The sequence below is a fragment of the Xenopus laevis genome, chromosome 4S, assembly GCF_017654675.1.
Source record: "Xenopus laevis strain J_2021 chromosome 4S, Xenopus_laevis_v10.1, whole genome shotgun sequence".
NCBI classification, from domain to species: domain Eukaryota; kingdom Metazoa; phylum Chordata; class Amphibia; order Anura; family Pipidae; genus Xenopus; species Xenopus laevis.
Window position 1 is genome coordinate 117568614 of NC_054378.1, and position 22793 is coordinate 117591406.

A 22793-nucleotide genomic window follows, 5' to 3' on the forward strand; every position below is an offset into this window, starting at 1 on the left:
AGTTGATGGTGAGCAAAGGACTACCTGTACCCTACCTGATCGATCCCGATCCCCTCACTGGCAACATCGGTTAAACTGGGAATTGATGTACACCTATCTGATGAAGAATCCAGTGACCTTTTGGATGTGCAGTGGATCAACAATTTTGAAAAAGTTCTATTTAGCACCACCACAAACACATCATTTTGTCTGCAGTCTGTTTTTCTCTGTTCTTCAGTTTCGAGAAGTGGGGTTCATCACTGTATTTAGGTCCGATGCTGCCCTAGGCATCAGACTTAAATACGCCCCCTACGTGGTCCGTGTGACATCACTTCTGCAAACCAGCCCGGCCCCCTACCCCTCAGCTCTTTCACCGGATTTCCAATGGAAATCCATGGGAGAGACTGGGCGATTTTTTTTAAGAGCCACCCCCAAAAACTGCCCTCGGGTGACTTAATATAAATACGCCCCTGTTCATCACCTGTGAGAAGTCTAAGCTCTGACCAACGGCAGAAATGCCTCCTGTCCAGGGGCTACTATAGAGGAAGCAGCTACAAACAACTCTGTGCCGCCGCCACCAATACCACCCCCCCTCCACTCGCAAGTTTTTCAAGCACGACATCGCAACAGTCGTCAAGGAAGGGAGGTAAGGAGAGTGAGTGCAGGAACTGGTCTGGGCCAGTGGGGCCCAAAAGAGCTGGGGCCCACGGGGTTTCTTCCCAGTGTTCCGCTGGCCCAGTCCAGAGTGAGCCCCTAATTAATGAACAATTTTAATGTATCTTGGTAGAATAAGCCAACTTATTAATATTTGGGGGCACTAAATTGAATTTGAAGCAGAGCCCAGTAGCATCTAGTTACACTACTGCTCTTGTCTATCAGAACACTGCACTGCTCAAGAGAAAGCTCTACCCTGTCACTGTGTAGAACACACTAGGCATCCTAAAATGTTGAGTATATAGTGAGCAAGGAGGCGAGGAGGAGCCCGCGACTTTATTGATTTAACAGCATCTTAAAGGCAGCAGCCCTAGGGGCGTTGTAGTTTAGCAGCATCAGAAGCAGCACAGATTCCCTTATTGCTCAAGTTGTGACTTGACTTCAGATACTCTTGTCAACACCTAATGGGCATATTAATGTTTCCCAGCATGCACCAAGTCATTACTATGGCTCCCTATTGTAGTGCATATTACCACCCATTTACAAAGGGCTAAAAGCCAATGATGGAGCAATAAAGGCTGCAAAAATGGGGCCTTTGATCCCCATATACTAAACACTTGCACCAACATAAGGAGCAGAGCGGCCCAACAAGAAGCCACATACTGCCCATGTTTCCCTTTCCATTGCAACAGTGGCATTGCTCATCACTGCCCCTACCTGTGACTGTAACCTTATACAGATCCTTTATCCGGAAACCCGTTATCCAAAAAGATCCGAATTACAGAAAGGCCATCTCCCATTGACCCCATATTATCCAAATAATCCAAATTTTGAAAAATTATTTCCTTTTTCTCTATAGTAGTAAAACAGTAGCTTGTACTTGGTCCAAATTAAGAGTTAATTAATCCTTATTTGAATCAAAACCAACCTATTGGGTTTATTTAATGTTTAAATAATTTTCTAGTAGACTTAAGGTATGAAGATCCACATTGCAGAAAGATTCCCTGGTCCCGAGCATTCTGGACAACAGGTCCCATACCTGTTCAAAATAATAAGAACACTACAAAATGGGAAAAAAGGTGTTTTAATGATATAATTCATATGGTACACTTAAGTTTATAACAATATTAAAATATAAATACTAATTCTAAAGTCCATAAAGCACAGTATATGGAACATGTAACAGACGGTGCTAATTGCATTGCAAAGGTTTCCACTGGATCAAATACATTTAATATTGTTCTTCATATTGTAATAGACTACTTATTATTAACACTTTCCCTGCGTTGCTTAGCTGAAGAGTCCTACAGGGTTTCATGCTCAGTATGTGACTCTTGGTTTTAAAATACATATGTGAGTGATGCTAAAAGACAAGTGATAAGAGCCCCGTGCCCTTCTTAAAGAAGGGGTGGAGGGCAGTAAATGTATATTAAACTCTTCCCAACGCCCATAAAATATTGCTCAGTAATCATAGCTTAACATTACTATGAACTTTGACATAAAACAGTGCAAATGGTCCCAAAACCAAATAAAAGAGGTTAAAAAGTGGAATTCTGCTCTGACAGTGAATTATTGTGTATTGGAACAGAATTAAAGAGGATAGGGGGATACCCGATATTGAGATATGAATTTGTACAAATTGCTTGGAGTGAAATAGATAACACTCTGGAAATCTGGAGTGTGTCGGGATGCTGCTTTGGGACCTACTTTCCTTATCCAATAATAGATCATGGAATTAAAAGGCATGTAAATACCAGAGAAATCTGGCTGTTGGCATTAAAGAGCCCCATGGTATATTCCTTTTAGGCACAGCTGAAGCAGAGCTTGTTAGCCATCACATATATAATCGGAATAGGCCATAGCTTCTTATATATGAAGAGAGGTTAATCTACTGCAGCATCTTCCAAGGGGAGAATGGGATAAAGTCTCTTAAGCTTGTGCTGGATTTCTCCTCCTCTGGAACTGATCTTTCTGTTGCATCTAGTAGCTGTTTCATGTAGCATGATGTCCCCAGAAGCACATGTCCTGTGGCCTGCATGGTGTATAGAGTCCAGCGTAGTGCTTCCCTGCAATATAGTAATCCCCCATTAGATACCTCAGCACTGCCATAGGCTGGTACAGAAATGAGCATAAAGGCACATAATCTAATTTACTTTCTTTAATGAAAAAAAACCTATCTCCAATATACTTTAATTAAAAAATGTGTACCATTTTTATAAGAAACCTGACTGTATGCAGTGAAATTCTCCCTTCATTTACTGCTGTGGATAGGAATTGTCAGACGGTCCCTAACTGCTCTGCAGGGAAACAATCATACTTATGAACAGCAGGGGGAGCCCCCGCCTCACTTCCCAGCCATGTAGAACTTGAGCAGCTTTGTTTGTTTCCCTGTAGAGCAGTCGGCGACTGTGTAGAGATATATATATATATATTGGATTTTATTTTTTCCTTTACATTCCCTTTACTGTTTCCAACTCCAGCTGCAGGGACAAAGATCATGGAGCCAGATTTAAACAGATAAACTGGGATTCTATTTGGAGGATTATTTTGCTGCAGCCACTGGTTCTGCAGAGTTGGAGAAAGTTTATATTAAACAATACAAAAATTATAAATCCACATTAGATTAAATGACAACACAGGACCCAGTGCAGTCTGTATATTCTGATTATTAATCAGTCTTGCTGTATTGGCTTCTGGCAGATATTATTTGACTTGTGCTGTTTTGATAAGTTATGATGATACCTAAGCAGCTCAGACCACATTGAGCATGTGCACAGTCTTGGTCTTGCAAAGATGTTTAATAAAGTTACATGATAGTGACCCCCTGTGGCCAACTTTGAAAGCATAAATCATTTGTTTGATTAGGCTTATGGTGCAGTAAATTCATGTTTATGTTTAGTATACAAAATACAGCATTTCTAGTCTTATTCTATTTTAGAATTTAGTTGCCCTTTAAGTGATGTGAGTACATATGGAGCTGTTTTTTAGGGTCTAAGCAGGGCAGCTGATGGGGCCCCAGTTGCACCATTAGAACAGCAGTTGCACATAGGAGTAATGGAAGGAAAGCAGTTACTGTAACGCTAGATGAAGACGGTAATGCATTCAGCTCTACTGTTGTTATTGTGGTATACCTCCTAACCCTCAAAATGTGTTGGGGGGTTCTGGGAGTTATAGCTTAACAAGATCTGATAGGAAATAAGTTAGGAAGGCAAATCAAAGGGCTATGGCACAATGGCCACTTTAGTTAGTGACATAAAGTGATCCCTTGTAAGAGCCAGTAAGCTGCTGTATGAGCAGTGGCATATAATAACAAACATTTTATATATTTAAAGGGATACTGTCATGGTCAAATTCTTTTTTTTTCAAAACGCATCAGTTAATAGTGCTGCTCCAGCAGACTTTTGCACTGGAATCCATTTCTCAAAAGAGCAAACAGATTTTTTTATATTTAATTTTGAAGTCTAGACATATTGTCAGTTTCCCAGCTGCCCCCAGTCATTTGACTTGTACTCTGATAAACTTCAGTCACTCTTTACTGCTGCACTGCAAGTTGGAATGAAAATCATGACAGAATCCCTTTAATATAACCAGGTGACGTCTGTGTGCCTTGTCAGGCCTTACTAACTCCTTAAACTTACTTCATCATTCTCTTGGCTCCATAACACTGCAGGTCATACGACAATGTGTAGGTTCCATATAAAGTGGCTTTGACATTCAGGCAACCAATGAAATCGTGAGGGTGATTTTTATAGAGGTCGAAACTGAAACAGGCAACGTCGATCTTTCTGTGAGGCTTTTTGGTGAGGGATAAGTGGTATCCGGCGTTCTGTGGGGGAATAATAACAACTACATGTCAGAAGCTCTAATTTATGCAGTTTGAATGCTGGATTCAAAAAGTAATTATTTGGCTTTAACAAGTTAACTCTACTTCTAATTGTGAGATCAATTGCTGGGTGTGTGGGGCACCTAGGAAGTTTAAAAAAGGACACTGGCACTATTCCGCCACTCTCCATTCATTTCTATGGGATTTTTAGAAGAGTATTTATCAACAGGTGAAAGTGAAAGTTCCTCCTTTGATAAATACGCTTCTCCAAATCCCATAGAAATTAATGGAGAGAGGCGGAATTCCACTCTAGTGGATTGTGGTGACCTCTAACCAGGCCCGGATTTGTGGAAAGGCCACCTAGGCCCGGGCCTAGGGCGGCAGGATTTCAGGGGGGCGGCATGCTGCCCAACCACAACCACATTGGTTCAAAAAACACTGGGGATGCACTGGAGATACATTAATTTTTTTAATTCCCTATGGGCCAATCCCCATTGATTATGAAAATTTGCACGAATAAAGGGGAGGGGACAGGGGCGATGAACGATAGTGGGCCTAGGGGTGCCCACTATGTAAATCCGGCCCTGCCTCTAACTTTGATAAATATGCCCCAAGGTGTTTTTGCCCTTCCCTCAGGTGAAGACCATTGCCAGACAAACACCCCCCCCCCCCCCACGTTTGTCATTGTTCCAAATACCACAGAATGACAAGTGCCCTCAGTGGTGGGTGAGAAGTGGAGACCGGTGCTCAAACACAACCTTCAATGTTTTGGTGTCTCTCTGTCTCCGCTCCATACCTCCCAACTAAAAAGATTTGATGTGCAGAGCTCTGTGACATTTTTGACCATTTTGGCCCTTTTTTGTGAGACACACCCCCTAATTACTATGTTTATTTTACAAAATGTGGCAGGTTATGAAAGTTTGATCAAATTTCTATGGTTTTTATGTGTTATTACAGTTTTGCTAATGAAGGTGAATTGCCCTTCAAGCAGCAAGTCACAGTTTCCCCGATAGACCTGCTCATCTTAAATTGTTACAACGGTTTCTTTGTTTATCTTAAATTGTTACAAATGTATCTAAGTGCACCTGCCACATATTCTGGCCTTTCTGCCAAAAGCCAATTAAGTTAGAATTGTTGTTTTTTTTCTGGCTGTTCAGCGCAGGAGAGCAAAGAGAAAGTTGGGACAACAATCTAGGACTGTGGGTTGAGCTGTCAAAATGAGGACTGTCTCACTCAAAATGGGACAGTTGGGAGGTATGCATTAAAGTAGAAAGAAAGGCTTGCAGCACTTGGGGGTGCCAAATGTTAGGCACCCCAAGTGATTGTATTTACTTACCTGAAACCCCCGGCCGGTGCTCCTATCAGCAGAAAACTGCACTGGCCCGAGGATATACCAGTGAGCACCACGGAGTGATCCACTTCCGTCTTCTGTCTTCAAATTTCCTGGGGCAAACGCATGCGCAGTTGAACGAAATAGTCGACTTTTTAGTTAAAGTTCAGCTTTTCCTTCCACTGTTCATTTGCAGCCGCGCAAAGAAGGAGGTGCTCGCTGGTATAGGTAAGTAACTATAATCACTTGGGGTGCCTAACATTTGACACCCCCAAGTGCTGCAAGCCTTTCCTTCTCCTTTAAGGTGTCTGTCATTTAGCAGTCATTCAGAGAAGGATTTTGGTTATGGTTTAAAGTGCTACTGCAGTCAATTTGGACAAAGTGTTTTCATACAGTAACAGTGTTACGATTATAAAAGAACTAATATTGTAATTGTTTCCCTTTAATTACAATACAGCCACAAGGACGCCTGATGTTGGGTAACAGCTCACCTCTGTAGATTTCCATTTCTGTCCTTTTCCAAGTGCCATGAAAACGGCGCCATCCTCCAAAGATCGGAAAAATTCCTCTGTGTCCACACATGTCCCGTCTTCATCCAGAACCAGAGTAATCGCTTCATTCAATAGCAGAGCATCCAGAGTCTAAGGACACAGATATGAGGGTCACAACAACCCATGATGGAGGAGGTATGGGCAATACTAAAGACATCTAACAGGTTTTACACAATATAATCTGTCTTTTGGCTTTTCTCAATGACCCCCCCACAGAAACCATATAATATTGGCAGTGCCTTGTGCAAATACCCTAATCTAAAACCACATGATAAAAACATGGACAGAGTCTCTACCTTGTTGATTAGATCCTCCAGACTGTCAGCCATAATGCCTTTCCTGAGACTGCGATCATTGTTGCACACCCTGTAGGGTCTGGGCTTAGATGCAGGACGAGAGAGAAGCTGTTGGGTCATAGAAGCACTCACAGACACACACCTAAAAAAAAAAGACAATAGATATATATAAATAAATAATTTATATAAATAATGGAATAGTATAATCACACAAAGCCAGAGCTGTCATGGGTGGGCTGTGACATAATACAAGTATGGGACCTGTTATCTAGAATGCTCAGGACCTGGGGTTTTCCAGATTATGGATCTTTCTGTAATTTGGATGTCTATACCTTAAATCTACTAGCAAATCATGTAAGCATTAAGGGGGTTATTTACTAAACTCTGAATGCAAAAATCATGAAAAATGTGTGATTTTTCTTTATAAAATCAGAGTTTTAAAAAAATCTCGAATGTTTTGGAATTTATTAAACCCTAAAGGATGGAGCAGTCCGAATCTGAAAATCCGGATTATCAGACCTGTCGAGTTTTCGGGTGAAAATTTCAAAGAAATCGTGAAATTCGTGAAAATAGGATGAAAACAAATCCCAAAAAATCGTGAAAATCTGATTTTTTTCCCGCAAAGCAAATTTATGTGAAAATGTAATAATAAATAAGCATAAAAAACCAGAGTGGATTTTTTGACTTTGATAAATAACCCCCTAAATAAACCCAATTGGCTGGTTTTGCTTCCAGTAAGATTTAATTATATTTTACTTTGGAATTTGGATCAAGTACAAGGTACTTATTATTAAAGAGAAAAAGCTAATTTTTTAAAAAAAAATCTGGATTCATTTATTGTAATGGAGTTGATGGGAGATGGCCCTTCCGTAAGTCAGAACCTTCTGGATAATGGGTCTCGGGATAACGGGTCCCAAACCTGTACATAGAGCAATAGCATCATTACAATGCAAAGTGGAATAAAGAAAACTTCTTTAACTGTAACATTATTCCTTACTGACCTACAACGGGGCCTCTGATGTAAGCTATCATTTCATTATATGGTTTATAACTCTAGCATGCAGATTGTGGAAGATTTCCCAACAATTGCTGAACTTTAGTACACCAGTCTCACTTTCTAACACAAACATTGCTGATTGCATAAGGGGCGAGTCTGATGCATCCTCCGCGGAGTTCAAGGCTGGCAAATGAGAAATGAAGCTAAATGTGGCAAGTCTACAGTAAATTTAGCATGGAATAAAATGGGATATGAAAAGGTGACTTTGATGCTGTGGCATAAGTACAACTCCCAGCACCCTTTCTAAATATATGATATAAAAGGGACTGCTACCATATATTATTCTAAAAAAACAAGAAAGGATTGCACACTCAATTTACAAAAAGAAAAAATGTTTATTACATCAAAAAAAGAGGGTTACAAAAATAATTGTTGAGCCCAGCATGTTAGTGGTCTTCCTCAGGGGCACAAACAATAAAAAAACAAAAAAAAACAAAGGCAGCTGTATTATTCTGAGATACACAAGCCATTTTCCCATTGGCTATTTGTCATATACACTAAGGGGCAGATTTATCAAGGGTCGAATTTAGAAGTGTAAAATACTTCGAAATTCGACCATCCAATTGAAATACTTCGACTTCGAATATAGAAGTCAAAGTATTTTTCACCAAATTTGGCCATCGAGGCAACCGAAGTAAAATCGTTCAAACGATTTAATCGTTCAATCGAACGATTTTACTTCGATGTGTAAAGACTTAGAAAATGGTTGTAGAAGGTCCCCATAGGCTAAAATAGCACTTCGGCAGGTTTAATTTGGCGAAGTATTGAAGTCGAAGTTTTTTTAAAGAGACTTCGATTGTCGAATGGTCCAATATTCAAACTATTTTTACTTCAAATCTAATTTGAAGTAAATTCAAAGTCGTAGTATCCTATTGGATGGTCGAAGTATCCAAAAAATTACTTTGAATTAAATTGAATTTCGAATTTTTTTACTTTGAAAATTCCCTCGAATTCACTTCGACCCTTGATAATTCTGCCCCTAAGTGACTTTTAGTTTTTTTTAAAGAGACAGTACTTCGATTGTCGAATGGTCGAATATTCGAACTATTTTTACTTCGAATCGAATTCGAAGTAAATTCGAAGTCGTAGTATCCAAAAAATTACTTCGAATTTCGAATTTTTTTACTTTGAAAATTCCCTCGAATTCACTTCGACCCTTGATAATTCTGCCCCTAAGTGACTTTTAGTTTTTTTAAAGAGACAGTACTTCGATTGTCGAATGGTCGAATATTCAAACTATTTTTACTTCAAATCGAATTCGAAGTAAATTCGAAGTCGTAGTATCCAAAAAATGACTTCGAATTTCGAATTTTTTTACTTTGAAAATTCCCTCGAATTCACTTCGACCCTTGATAATTCTGCCCCTAAGTGACTTCTGCTACCCACATTACCCACTGATGGTAACTTAATATCACTTTATGTGCAGGCTCTCACTAGAGATTTATAATGATTGGCCACTCCATTCTCTATTTGCTCACATGAACATATTTGCTCACATGAGACACATGAACACAGAGGAGACCACTCCTTGGGGCAACAGAATGATTATTGACGTGTTTAAGAGCAAGTGTCTCTTCTGACACCTCTGTGTGTGTCTTATGCTACTGAGAAACATTTGTCAGACTTACAATGGCTTCAGCTGTGGTATCAGTGCTGTTAAATAGTCGCCTAGGGTGACAAATCTAAATAAACCCATTATATCACTTACTTGGAGAGAGACTTGGGGGAGAGGAGGCTCAGAGACTTCATGGCGTACTCCATCTTAGTCAGAATGATTTGTTCTCTTCTAAACAAGAATAAGAAGAGTCATTATCAGGGCAATACTGGGCACACAGAGTGTCTATAGATTCTCAGCAACTATCCAATTCTATTAATTTGTATATGAAAGACCACCAACCGTACTTACTCTGATGCCATCACACCTCTAAGGAGCAGCTGTCACAGTCAGTAGAACCCCTGGTTTTGTTGTTTCAGGAGCTAATATGAGAGTTAAATAGTCTGGCTGGGCTGCTGGGAGACCTTTGTACTAATAATCAGGACATGAAGTCATCAGAGGAGCAAAGTCTCTGCCACATGGGTATTGTGCAAGCGGACGTCACACAGAGTTGTGTCCCAGTGTGACTATACAGTTACAATATCCTGTGTCATTATTAAAGGGACTCTCTCATGATTTTTATGATGTATTTTTTATCTCCAAATTACACTGTTTACATCGCAAATAATTTACTCTACGATATAAAATTTTATTCCTGAACCAGCAAGTGTATTTTTTTTTTTTTGTTGTAATATTGGTGTGTAGGTGCATCGCAGGTCATTTTGCCTGGTCATGTGCTTTCAGAAAGAACCAACACTTTAGGATGGAACTGCTTTCTGGCAGGCTGTTGTTTCTCCTACTCAATGTAGCTGAATGTGTTGCAGTGGGACCTGGATTTTACTATCGAGTGCTGTTCTTAGAGTTAGGTCACACTGGGCGATTTGGGGAGATTTCGCCAATGCCTTACCTCTGTCTTGCGCCGGCAAAAATGAAAAATCGCCTGTGGCATGGCACACACGTCGCTTCTTATTCTGAAGTCGCCCAAAGTTTCCTCGCGAGGCAACTTCGGAATACGAAGCAACGCGTGTGCCGTGCCGTGCCGCAGGTGCAAGACAGAGGTAAGGCATTTGGGGAGATTGGTTCGCCTCAAAGACGAGGCGATTAGTCACCAGGCGACTAAATCTCCCCAAATCGCCCAGTGTGACCTTACCCTTAGATCTACCAGGCAGCTGTTATCCTGTGTTAGGGAGCTGTTATCTGGTTACCTTCCTATTGTTCTGTTGTTAGACTGTTGGGGTGGGGGATGGGAGAGGGGTGATATCACTCCAACTTGCCGTACAGCAGTAAAGAGTGACTGAAGTTTAGCAGAGCACAAGTCACATGACTGGGGGCAGCTGGGAAACTGACAATATGTCTAGCCCAATGTCCGATTTCAAAATTAAATATAAAAAAATCTGTTTGCTCTTTTGAGAAACAGATTTCAATGGTGAATTCTGCTGGAACAGCACTATTACCGTAACTGATGCATTTTACATGACAGTATTGTTTCACCTTACCAGAGGTGGCAATTCTCATCACACTGGTCACAAGCCAATACTGCACACAGGGCATGACATAGTATCCACCATAATGGAAATTGGAGTTAATATTCTAAACAGAAGGGTAATGCTATCCCCACGCTGGCTCTGAATGGCTGCAGCTTGACTGCTCCTGCGCTCAGGCTGCTGCAGGCATCAATTTAATGTTCCTCTATTAATGTTCTCTACACCCCCCCCCCCACATACAGGAAACCATGGTAACATCAGCTGCAGGGAAATTTAGGTTAGGAATTTTAGTTTCCCTTTACATTTATACAGGTAAAGGATCCATAATCCGGAAACCCGTCATCCAGAAAGAAAGTACGGAAAGGCCATCTCCCATAGACTCCATTATAATCAAATAATTTTTAAATGATTTCCTTTTTACCTTGTACTTGATTCAAACTACAATATAACTAATCTGTATTGTGAGCAATGGAGTTTAATCAATGTTTAAATGAGTTTCTAGTAGACTTAAAGTATGAAGATCCAAATCACGGAAAGATCTGTTATCCCGAAAACCCCCAGTCCCGAGCATTCTGGATAACAGGACTCATACCTGAACTATGTTATTTAGCTGACAGGGGGACAATACTTGTCAGGCACTGCATACTTCCTAACAGATTCAGCAGCAGCAGCTGAGCTTCAGAAGTCATGGCATCCATGAGCCTGAGTGGGGGGCCTCATATGTCACCATGTGGCACTGTGTTTGATCAGTTGGCTGCATGTGGCCAATGCCATATGGCACTAAATCATGCAGGCCTACGGCACAGGAGGTACATTCTTCATATGTCTTTCTAGGACCCCCAAATGTACATGTATATGTATTTTTGTTAATGTAATGTGACTTTACTTCCAGTTTTGGCAAAAACAGCAGTCCCTTCTTGCTTTATGGCAGGGATTCTAAAAATAAAGAATCAGAGCACATGTCTAATAAATCCATGACAGGACCATATACCCTTAGCATGAAATGTTAATTTATATTTACTAATATTACACAGAGTGTCCTGTGTTTTATTCATTACAAGTTACATGAATTCTGCACCTGCGACAAAATGAGTTATTTGTAACAGAAAACAATACAACACTATTAAAGACAGATTAACACTATGGGGTATATTTATCAAAGAGTGAAGTTCCGCCACTAGAGTGAAATTCCGCCACTCTCCATTCATTTCTATGGGATTTTTATAGGCGTATTTATCAAAGGGTGAACTTTCACTTCACGCATTGATAAATACGCCTTTCAAAATCCCATAGAAATCAATGGAGAGCTGCGGAATTTCACTCTAGTGGCGGAACTTCACTCTTTGATATATTTACCCCTATTAAAGAAAGAAATGAAATTCTGAGCAACTTTTTTTAATACAATTTAAAAGAGAAGGAAAACTCTTTTTACTTGGGGGTACCAAAAGTTTGGCACCCCCAAGTGATCGCGTGTACTTACCTAAACCGCAGGTCGGTGCATCTATTAAAAGAAAACTGCACCGGCCCGGAGTTCTTCCAGCGAGCACCACGGAACGATCATCTTCCGGTTTCTTCTTTTTTATCACGGCTGTGCATGCGCAGTAGCACGAAAAGCCGAACTTTAACGAAAAAGCCGTCTATTTAATTCTACAAGAGCATGCGTCTGCTCCGGGAAATTTGAAGAAAGAAGAAGAAGGAAGCCTGTCGCTCCGTGAAGCTCATTGGAAGAATCCTGTGGCAGTGCAGTTTTCTCCTAATAGGAGCACCGGCCCAAGGTTTCAGGTAAGTACGTGCGATCACTTGGGGATGCCTAACTTTTGGCACCCCCAAGTAAAAATACCTTCTCCTTTAATTACAAATATTTAGCAGTTAGTTTGTTATCTGTAAATGTAATTGCTATTGAAAGCAACGCCTTTCTGGCCATTTCGATTCTCTGCACTATCGGTGCGGACTGACAGAAGCCAGTTGAAAAACAGACCTGGAGGAGAACCGCCGGCTGCTACAAGAGTCGGAACTGGGAATGAACAAACCTTGATTTCAATAGCAATTACAAATATTTAGCAGTTAGTTTGTTATCTGTAAATGTAATTGCTATTGAAAGCAACGCCTTTCTGGCCATTTCGATTCTCTGCACTATCGGTGCGGACTGACAGAAGCCAGTTGAAAAACAGACCTGGAGGAGAACCGCCGGCTGCTACAAGAGTCGGAACTGGGAATGAACAAACCTTGATTTCAATAGCAATTACATTCCAAGTAACTGGAAAACCAATGAACATTTTGTAATGAATGCATATGAGTAAAGCTGGCCATAGATGCACAGATCCTATCGTACGAATCAAAGATCGAGTGTGGCGTGTGCTGACATCTTTCGTCCGGTGGAGATCGGCCGTTTGGTCGATCTGACAGGTTTGATTTTGACCCGACCGATCCCACCGGAGCCCATTGCACATCGTAATCGCATCGTTCGGCCATACGGCTGAACGTTCAGATTACCCCCGATAAAGCCATGCTCGTTAATGGCATATCTGGGAAAGATCCGCTCGTTTGGCGATGTTGCCAAACGAGCGGATCTTTTCGTCTATGGCCACCTTAAGCTGCTTAGAATTACATTTTCTTTATCTGTGCAAATAACAGTTGTGGGTGGAGATCCCATTAAACAACTGTGTTGAAATGAAATAGGATTATAAAAAAAGGTATAATTATCTGACTGATGAAAGCAGTAATACGTGTGTGTGTGCACAACAACATACATTTTTGCCAAACCCTGCATGCCTTCCCTGGAATCCCCCTTTGACACAGGTTACATTTCAGTTGGAGTTTAAAGGGCAAGTTAAACAGCTGGAACCAATACTCTGTTTGCCATAATATGAAAGGCTGCACTGTATTTAGGCTTTTATTGCTCTCCCCAACTCCACACACTGCTCTATTTTCATCCACCCCCTTTACTTTCAAAACAAACATGCAAAGGAGAAAGCCGTCTCGTGTGTCTGAACAAACAGTAACTATTATGCGAATGATACAGGTTCGTTGTTAGTAGAGAAAGGCACAACGGGAATTTCTTATTAAACATGGTACAGATCCCCCAGGTATGTGATACTGTTACATATCATTCCACCAGGGTGGAGGAAACTATATTCTATGCAATGATACTTTAGACAGTTGAATTCCTCTTTGCCAAAGCCTGAACTGCAACTCCCAGGGTTCCATAGGAGCGTCAATTCAGAAAATAGATTAACCTTTCAAGATATATTTTATATCAACATACCTGGTGATTACAGTCATTAGCTCATATTTAGTGCAACACGCATTGCTTCATATTGATTATACACATTCCTGCCCTCTGTTTACTGGACTACAACTCTGACTCAGTCTAGATAAGCACAGGCAATGTGACATGTCTATTTCATCCTTTGCTTTTTTATTACATTATATCCAACCCCCCTACCAAAAAATAAAATCCTTACTTACCCTGTATATACGACTGAAAGGATTGCTAGGTTGCACTCAGTTCCCTGGGACCCAGTCTCCCCCACAAGTGCCACAGTCAGCAGGCTTGACACCTACTGTGACAGTAGAGAGATTGGGAGATGTTTATGACTCTGTTTTCAGTGCAGGTCACTCCTACCTACCCATAATTCCCTGTCCCACTGACCTCAGGCCATTCCTTCAGTTGTCCCAGCACAAACAGGAGCACAGGTCATTGCTGTTCAGTGGGAGCCATTACTGCCCTGCCTCCTGCTCACAGGGGATCTGTGCACAGCTGTCTGGGGCCATGGAAACACATTCCCAGCTGTTTGCACAATATGCTTGAGCCTGCCCCAAACTTGCCCTCCCTCCCTATTAGGGATTCAATTACGCTGATTACAGGGCTCAATGGCTGCTGTCATGCTCAGTGAAATGATAAAGGAAAGATAAGTCCCTTTGAAAACTCACAACCCATAAAACAAATTCAAATAGCACTTGATATCCTGACTCAGTGTAGTTTCTAGTATTACCAACCTCACCCATTTTATTTATTAGGTAAATGCAATCTCATATGACAATTCCACAGAGCCTTGAGCAGTTTTTACTCATAAAGCAGAGATTGGGCACATATGGTTGTATTTAATTTACAAAGGACTACTGCACTGGGTCTTCTGGCAGCTGGTTATGTCACTTCCGGGTGGACAAATATGGCGGCGGGAGCCGGGCGGAAGTAGTCGGGGAGAAACGCTGACTGGGCGGATGTTGCCATTGCACCGGGTTCATTGAGCGTGGTAAGTGGGTATCTTGCTATTGTGGATGTTTAATCGTGTCCCTATTGTTTGTGTGTCGTGGCTAGGCTGGAGGAATGTGGATTTAGTGCGGCACTGGCATCAGTAGGCTCAGACTGTATTTATTATGAGAGGAGGCGCATATAGAGCTGCTGCAGCACATCTTGACAAGCAACGCTAGAAGCCATGTAACGGGGGCACTGGAGCCAATGAAACGAGTGCTCGGAATTCACCTCTAGGACCAGGGGACACTCACATCAAGACTTGTCATCCCCTTTAAACTAGTGACATGGCTCTCATGAAGCAAGAGATGCTTTCTGCTGCCTGTGCTGCTCTCATTCAGGAGGAAACATAGAGTTTTGCCTTTACATCCTCTCTCTCAGGTGTTAGGACTGACTCCAGGGAAAGGCAATATCCCAGGTTTGGTTGAACTGCATCTTCCAGCCTGTCCAGGATTGTGGGGTGTTATAGTTCAATGACATCTGAAGGACTGCTGGCTGCTCCTCATATTGTTACTGGGGTTGCCACCTGGCCAGGAAGAAAGATAAATATAGAGGAAGGCAGGTATTTCTTTCCCAGAAAAATTGGCAACCCTAATTGTTACTCCCCCATAAGATCACACTGGCAATGCCACATATTGTTTCTTTGCTCCTTGTTACGTTGCACTGGCGAATGAGAGAAGTACCAGCAACCAGATAGGTGTGTATATATAGTGAATAAAGTACCCCCTCTTGTAAAATATAAGGATATTATAAGTTACCGAGGATTCCCATGACCATATTTTTATACAGGTCATGGAACTCCGAGGTAACTTCTAATATCCTCATATTTTACAACTGGGGGTACTTTATTTATTATAATACACAAGTTTCAGCGAGTCATGTGACATAAATGACATCAGAACTCAATGTTTATAACTGATGACATCAGAACTCACCGTTTATAAGGATATAATTTACAAGATATTCATGGCTTTTGTGTATTATATAGGGAATAAATTCCCCCCCCCCCCCCGATTGTAAAATATAAGGATATTATAAGTCACCAAGGACTGAATTTATACAGGTCATGGAACTCCCAAGATGACGTCTAATATCATCATTTTTTCCAACAAGGCAGCAGAAAGCATCTCTTGTTTCTTGTGAGCCATGTTACTAGTTTAAAGGGGGTTGACAACCTCTGTTGTGAGTGTACCCCCATAGACGCAAAGATTTTTCTTGCCAAACGACCGATATAAGCGAAGTCCGACCAATCCGTCAAATTATCGTGAAGTTAGTGGGATTCGAACGATCGTACATTTTAGGATTTTTCGGCCGACATCTGTCGGCCAGGTTAAAAAATCTTTATAGGCCCCAGTGCAATCTATCTATGTTTGCAGGGCCAAGCAGGCAGCTACCCTTCAGTTTTGCTGCCAATATCGTCTGAAATGGTCTTTTTAGTTGATGGACACATCGTACATTTAAACTATCATTTCGAGATAATCATGGTCTCATGATAACAATTGGATCTTTTAAAAATCTTTACATCTATGGCCAGCTTTAGAGGTGGGTGCCACACAAACCTTTGTCTTTGCCCCTTGTTACTTTGCACTGGGGAATGAGAGAAGTAACAGCAACCAGATAGGTGTGTGTATATATAGTAAATAAAGTACCCCCATTGTAAAATATAAGGATATTATAAGTCACCAAGGACTTCCCTTCATGGAACTCTTCGGTAACATATCCTTATATTTTACAAGAGGGGGTACTTTATTCCCTATATATTACTTGTCCCTCTCTGCAGCCCATGCCAGCCTTTATTATACTGATATGATCTGACCGGTTATAGGAACATAACACTAATACTTTAAGCCACACAGATAGGGTGCCAAATTTTTGGCCAACAATTGGCTGACATTGGGGCCCCATGCAGTTCCACATCCTTGGTCACTGGGATTTTTCAGCTTGTCTGATACATATAGATTTTGTTACATATTCATTGGGTAGTTCTTATTATTAGGCCTATACACTGGCCAACAAGCTGCCAGTTTAATTAATGGTTACCAAATTGAAAGCCACTTCCATCCCTTGTTTGACCAGCAACTAATCTGTGTGTTCATGTTCTCATATGCAGATTAATTATAAGACAGAACAAATAATTGCCAGTATAATCATTAACCAGGTGCAGTTCTGAGTTTTTGCTGTAAGGCCCACCCCACTCATGGGCATAAGAAAAATTTGAAACCCGCCTACAGGACAGAGAATGTTGGCCTAAACTACCTCACTCTCTCACACTCATTTGGCAGAAAATATATTTGATGTTTTCCTTAAGCTACTGCAGATGATTGATTTGAGACCGATAATTTATTCCCAGGTTATAAAATCAATCATGGCCGCCCGTTCTGGCCCTCGGGCAACCGGTTCAGATGGAAGCGACTTTCAACATCGAGAGAAAGTAGCCAGCCACTATAAAATGAGGTACGTACAGTCCTGTATCAGAGCTGCACTTCCCCAGCAGTCAACCCCCATCATCCCGTGGCAGCCTTCAGCAGTTAACAACACATAGTCCAGCCACAGTTATTGCCAGGACAGCTGATAGACTCTGTCTGAATCCCCAGGAAGAGAAATTGTTATTTACAGTTTTAGGACTTTTGGGGCAAATGTGAAAGATGCAGAAAGATCTTTGGTTTGAGATATATTGTAATACATGAGTACAGCCAGTAGATGGCAGTGCAGCTCCTGCCCTTTCAGTGATGCTTGAATTTAGAGAGTTCACTTCCAACACTTTTTTTCAGTTCCACTGTTTTAATATTGTTCATCAGAAATAAAGACACTTTTCAATTGCTTTTCATGTCTTGTATTTTTAATGTTTTTCCAAAACTGAAGATTAAAATTTAATGTTTCAGCTGGGAAGGCACTAAATCCAAAAGGAAAAATGTGAGGATCTCCAATAATCAAGAGCTAAATGTTTTTTTAAAAAAAGTAGAGAAATTATTAGGACATAAAACCTAATGCGTTTTGTGCCTGATAGGGCACTTACTCATTTTTCCTTTTGGATATTCTTTTTTGTGGCAGCACACACTCCAATTTTTCTTTCAGCTGGGAAGGTCAGTGTTCCAGGTGCAGATTCTGAACTATTATAGTAGTTGATACATTTTTCAGCAGTAATATTAGCAGATTCTAACAGTTAGCAATTCTAACAGATGCCTTTAAAGGAACAGTTCAGTGTGAAAATAAACACTGTGTAAATAGATAGGCTGTGTAATGTTTCTAATATAGTTAGTTAGCCAAAAATGTAATATATAGGCGCTGGAGTGAACAGATGTCTAATAAAACAGCCAGAATCCAACTTCCTGCTTTTCAGCTCTATAACTCTGAGTTAGTCAGTGACTTGAAGGGTGGCCACATGGGACATAACTGTTTAGTGAGTTTGTAATTGACCCTCAGCATTCAGATCAGATTCAAAAGCAACAGATATGACCCATGTGGCCCCCCCTCAAGTCACTGATTGGTTACTGCCTGGTAACCAGGGTAACCAGTCAGTGTAAACCAAGAGATCTGAAAAGCAGGAAGTGGTGTTCTGACTGACATGTTATACATCCAGTCACTCCAGCCTTTATACATTACATTTTTGGCTAACTAACTATATTAGAAACATTTTTTATTTTGCACAGCCTATCTATTTATCCTGTTTTTATTTTTACAATGAACAATTCCTTTAAAGGGGTTGTTCACCATTGAGATAACTTTTAGTATGACGTAGAGAGGGATATTCTGACACAATTTGCAATTGGTTTTAATTTTTTATTTAATTTTTTTGAGTTATTTAACTTTTTATTCAGCAGCTCTTCAATTTGCATTTCAAGCAATCTGATAGCTAGGGATCCAAATTACCCTAGCAACCATGCATTGATTTGAATAAGAGACTGGAATATGAATAGGAAAGGCCTGATAGAAAGATGAGTAATAACAGTTAGCAATAACAATACCTTCGTAGCCTTACAGAGCATTTGTTTTTTTAGAAGGAGTCAGCGACGCCCATTTGAAAGCTGCAAAGATTCAGAAGAAAAAAGGCATATAATTATAAAACTATTAAAAATAAATAATGAAAAGTTACTTAGACTTGACCATTCTATATCATACTGAAAGTTACCTTAAAGGTGGACCACCCCTTTAATGCAACTCAGGGATTCTGTTCAGCAGGGACAAACATAATAAATGGTTCAACTAATTCAACTTCGATTATGAAAATTCAGTTTAACAAACAATGCCTTTTCATTCATTCATTTACACATTATAAACCCAAAGTAAAGATCTGTGTCTCCAAAGATGCCCAAGTACCTCTACCCCATCTTCTTTTCTGCTGATTCACTGCACATGCTCTGTGCTGCTGTCACTTACTGAGCTTAGGGACCCACTCACAATATACAGTACACATAGAATAGAAATGTCACAATATAAGGCTGATTAGTAATTAATACAGATAATTACTACATGGCAGCACAGAAACCAGTGCAATTAGCATCAGAATTTAATAATCAGCAAACCTGTAGCATCAGCTTATATTACAGGGGAAGCTCATTTTCTGCTGGATAATTAGTGACGAGCCCTAAGCTTAGCTTCTCAACAGCCAATCAGAGCCCACTGAGCATGTGAGTGTCACAGACACTTTCCAAGATGGTGACCCCCTGTTACAAGTTTGAAGTCCTGGATCATTGCTGCTATTGACAAGCTGAAACTTTAGCCTCATGCATAGTATATAAAATGACATTTTTAGCCATATTCATTTTTAGGGGTTAGTTCTTTAAAGGGGTGGTTCACCTTTAATTTAACTTTTATAGAATGCTTAGAATTTGCCAACTTTTCAGTTGGACTTCTTATAGTTTTTTTTTAATTATTTGGCTGCTTTTTCCAGCTTTCAAGTGGGAGTCACTGGCCCCATCTATAAAACAAATGCTCTGTAAGGCTGCAATTTAACTGTTATTGCTACTTTTCATTACTCCTTTCTATCAGGGCACTCTATTTATATTCCAGTCTCTTACTAAAATCAATGCATGGTTGTTGGGGTAATTCGGACCCTAGAAACCAGATTGCAGACATTACAAACTGCAGAGCCTCTGAATAAGAAGCTTAACAACTCAACAACCGCTAATAAAAATGAAAACCAATTGCAAATTGTCTCAGAATATCACTCTCTAGATCATATTAAAGTTAATTTAAAGGGGAACAACCCCTTTAACTTCTGTGAAAGTAAAGACTGGAAACTCACAGACACTGGTTTAAATGCAAAGAAAAGCTGGGTGTATAATGACCTCTATGGCGTCCCCTTAAGATGGAAGTGCTGCTGGAGTTAAAGGTTTGCTGGATGCTCACATCTATTTTAAACACAGGAACAGTGCCAAATACTGTTGGAGGCGGAAGAACAGGTTGTAAACAGGTTACTAATGCTGTACATGCATTTCAAAGGCATTTGTAAGTTGCTCCTGGAAATACAAGCTGCCTTCACTTGCATGAAAAAATATGTTGCAATATTTTTACATCAGTATCTAAAGGGCTTCATACTTCCATGTTATGGCAAAAAGAGCAAGTTTGGCCACCTATAGGAATCAGTGGGTGTTTGCTTACACTACTTCCTGCTCTGGAAGAGCCAAATTATGACTAAATAGCATGACAATGTAGATATTGATATAGACAAGCAGTTTGTTGAGATCTACTGATAACTAGCTAAAGGTCTACTGGTAGATCCCCATCTACCTTTTGGGCACCCCTGTGATAGAAGGTTGTTCCATTTGCTGTATCTGTGTAATTATTTGTGCTATGACTTATTGTCCTGTTTCTTTTCACTCCCAGCGCTTCTTTAAAGAATAAAATCAAGAAGCTGATATACGCCCACTTGGTTATCTGGCTGCTGATTGCCGCCCAGATGTGTGTGTCTCATTTTAAGTTGGTCTCCAAAGATTTGGTAGCCATGCCATACCAATGGGAGTACCCGTACCTTCTGAGCATCATCCCGTCGCTCTTTGGTCTCTTCTCATTCCCACGTAACAACATCAGTTATCTGGTGATCTCCATGATTAGTATGGGACTCTTCTCCATTGCCCCCCTCATCTACGGCACCTTGGAGATGTTCCCTATGGCACAGCAGCTATACCGCCATGGCAAGGCCTACCGCTTCATCTTCGGCTTCTCCGCCATCTCTGTTATGTACTTGCTCATGGTGGTAGCCGTGCAGGTCCATGGCTGGCAGATCTACTACAGTAAGAAGCTGTTGGACTCTTGGTTCACAAATACTCAGGAGAAGAAGAAGAAATAACAAAACCAAGTGACTCTCTTGAGGGCCAAAGTACAAGGACATTGCAGAGGTGCATGGCAAGACAACTCTAAGGGGCAGATTTATCAAAGGTCGAATTTCGAGTTTTTGCAAATTTTTTTTACTCTAATAAATTCGAATGTACTCACAACTCGAATGTGAGTATATTTAAAGAAGAAGCAAAGCTACCAAGCCAGTTTATTGCCAATAGATTAGCCACAATAGTGCAAGCTAGAATGCTGTATTTATTCTGCACAATCCTTTACCATACCAGTATAAACAGCTCTAGAGGTTCTATCTGGTTGTTAAGGATAGCATCTGCCATATTAGCTTGGTGTAACATCACTTCCTGCTTCATACATCTGGGAGGAGAGAGGAACAAACTGAGCATGCTCAAGCCCTAGCCCTGGAGGTTCAAGCTGAAAACAGGAAGTCTGATACAGAAGTCCATGATTACACAATAGAAGGAAAGAAATGTGGTGTTTCTTTTGACAAGAGGACTCGGAGCAGCATTACTTTGAGGGTTTACTGGTGTATTTATTTATGCACTGAATCCACTATTTTGGATTCGGCCGAACCCCCGAATCCTTAGCATATGCAAATTAGGGGCGGGAAGGGGAAAACATTTTTTTACTTTGTTTTACGGCAAATAGTACACGATTGCCCTCCCCATCCCTAATTTGCATATGCAAAAAAGGATTCGGTAAGGCCAGGCAGAAGGATTCATCCGAATCCTGCTGAAAAAGGCCGAATCCAGAACCGAATCCTGGATTCGGTGCATCCCTAGTATTTATAGAGACCTTTCTAATAAAGCTTACTTAGTTTAAGCCTTTCCTTTAAGAAAAACCGTGAACGTCTAAAACGAAACAAATATTACCGACCCGAAAATCTCGATTAGTCGAATTTGAGCTGTTCCCAGGGTCCAGGTATGATAAATCTCAAATTTGAGTTTGGATTATTCCCGGCTCAAATTTGTGAGTTTTGACCAAAAATCCAAATTGAAAATTCGAATTGAAATTCAAATTTACAATCGACCCTTAATAAATCTGCCCCTAATAAGTTTGAATAAAACCAAAAGCAAAGATGGTGAAAAGATTCCTTTTCAGTCAAGATTGTCCAACCTGCTGGTTTCCATTTCTTGTTGAACTACATTACCCACAGTCCATCAGTAGCCTTCAGTAGTTGAGAGATCGTGGAATAAGTTGTTCAGCAACGGCTGGAGGTTTAGCGGTTGGACACCACTGCAATTATTTGTTATATTTCGGGAAAAACGTTTTCAACATTTGACTTTTTTTTTCCCCAGCGGTGCATTGATAGACCATTACTAACAGGAAAACCTTGATTGGTGGAGCAGCTTATTATATGTTGCAGTCCTTCGTCCAAGTGAATGCAGAGGCTCTTTAAGGATAAGTAAACCTTAAAAGTATGTGATTGTAAAGTTGATGAGGCACTTTTGCCATGAACATCCATTATTTATTTTTAAT

At 40.6% G+C, this 22793-nt stretch overlaps 2 protein-coding genes across 7 annotated transcripts; one reads left to right on the forward strand and one right to left on the reverse strand.

The window, feature by feature from the left end:
* Window positions 1-1701: 1701 nt before the first annotated feature.
* cidec.S (cell death inducing DFFA like effector c S homeolog) lies at window positions 1702-14561 on the reverse strand. 6 transcript variants are annotated; one of them, XM_018259629.2, is made up of 7 exons: window positions 14421-14561; window positions 14237-14331; window positions 9399-9471; window positions 6634-6775; window positions 6278-6427; window positions 4272-4459; window positions 1702-2699 (listed from the first exon to the last, which is right to left on the reverse strand). In XM_018259629.2, the coding sequence occupies exons 3-7, from the start codon at window positions 9449-9451 to the stop codon at window positions 2522-2524; spliced, it is 711 nt and encodes a 236-aa protein (XP_018115118.1). In that variant the 5' UTR covers window positions 9452-9471; window positions 14237-14331; window positions 14421-14561; the 3' UTR covers window positions 1702-2521.
* A 129-nt stretch (window positions 14562-14690) lies between these two features.
* On the forward strand, window positions 14691-21488 carry jagn1.S (jagunal homolog 1 S homeolog). Its single transcript, XM_018261439.2, has 3 exons — window positions 14691-15024; window positions 17374-17477; window positions 20850-21488. Exons 2-3 carry the CDS (start codon window positions 17389-17391, stop codon window positions 21310-21312), a joined length of 552 nt encoding a protein of 183 aa, XP_018116928.1. The 5' UTR covers window positions 14691-15024; window positions 17374-17388; the 3' UTR covers window positions 21313-21488.
* Window positions 21489-22793: the final 1305 nt, after the last annotated feature.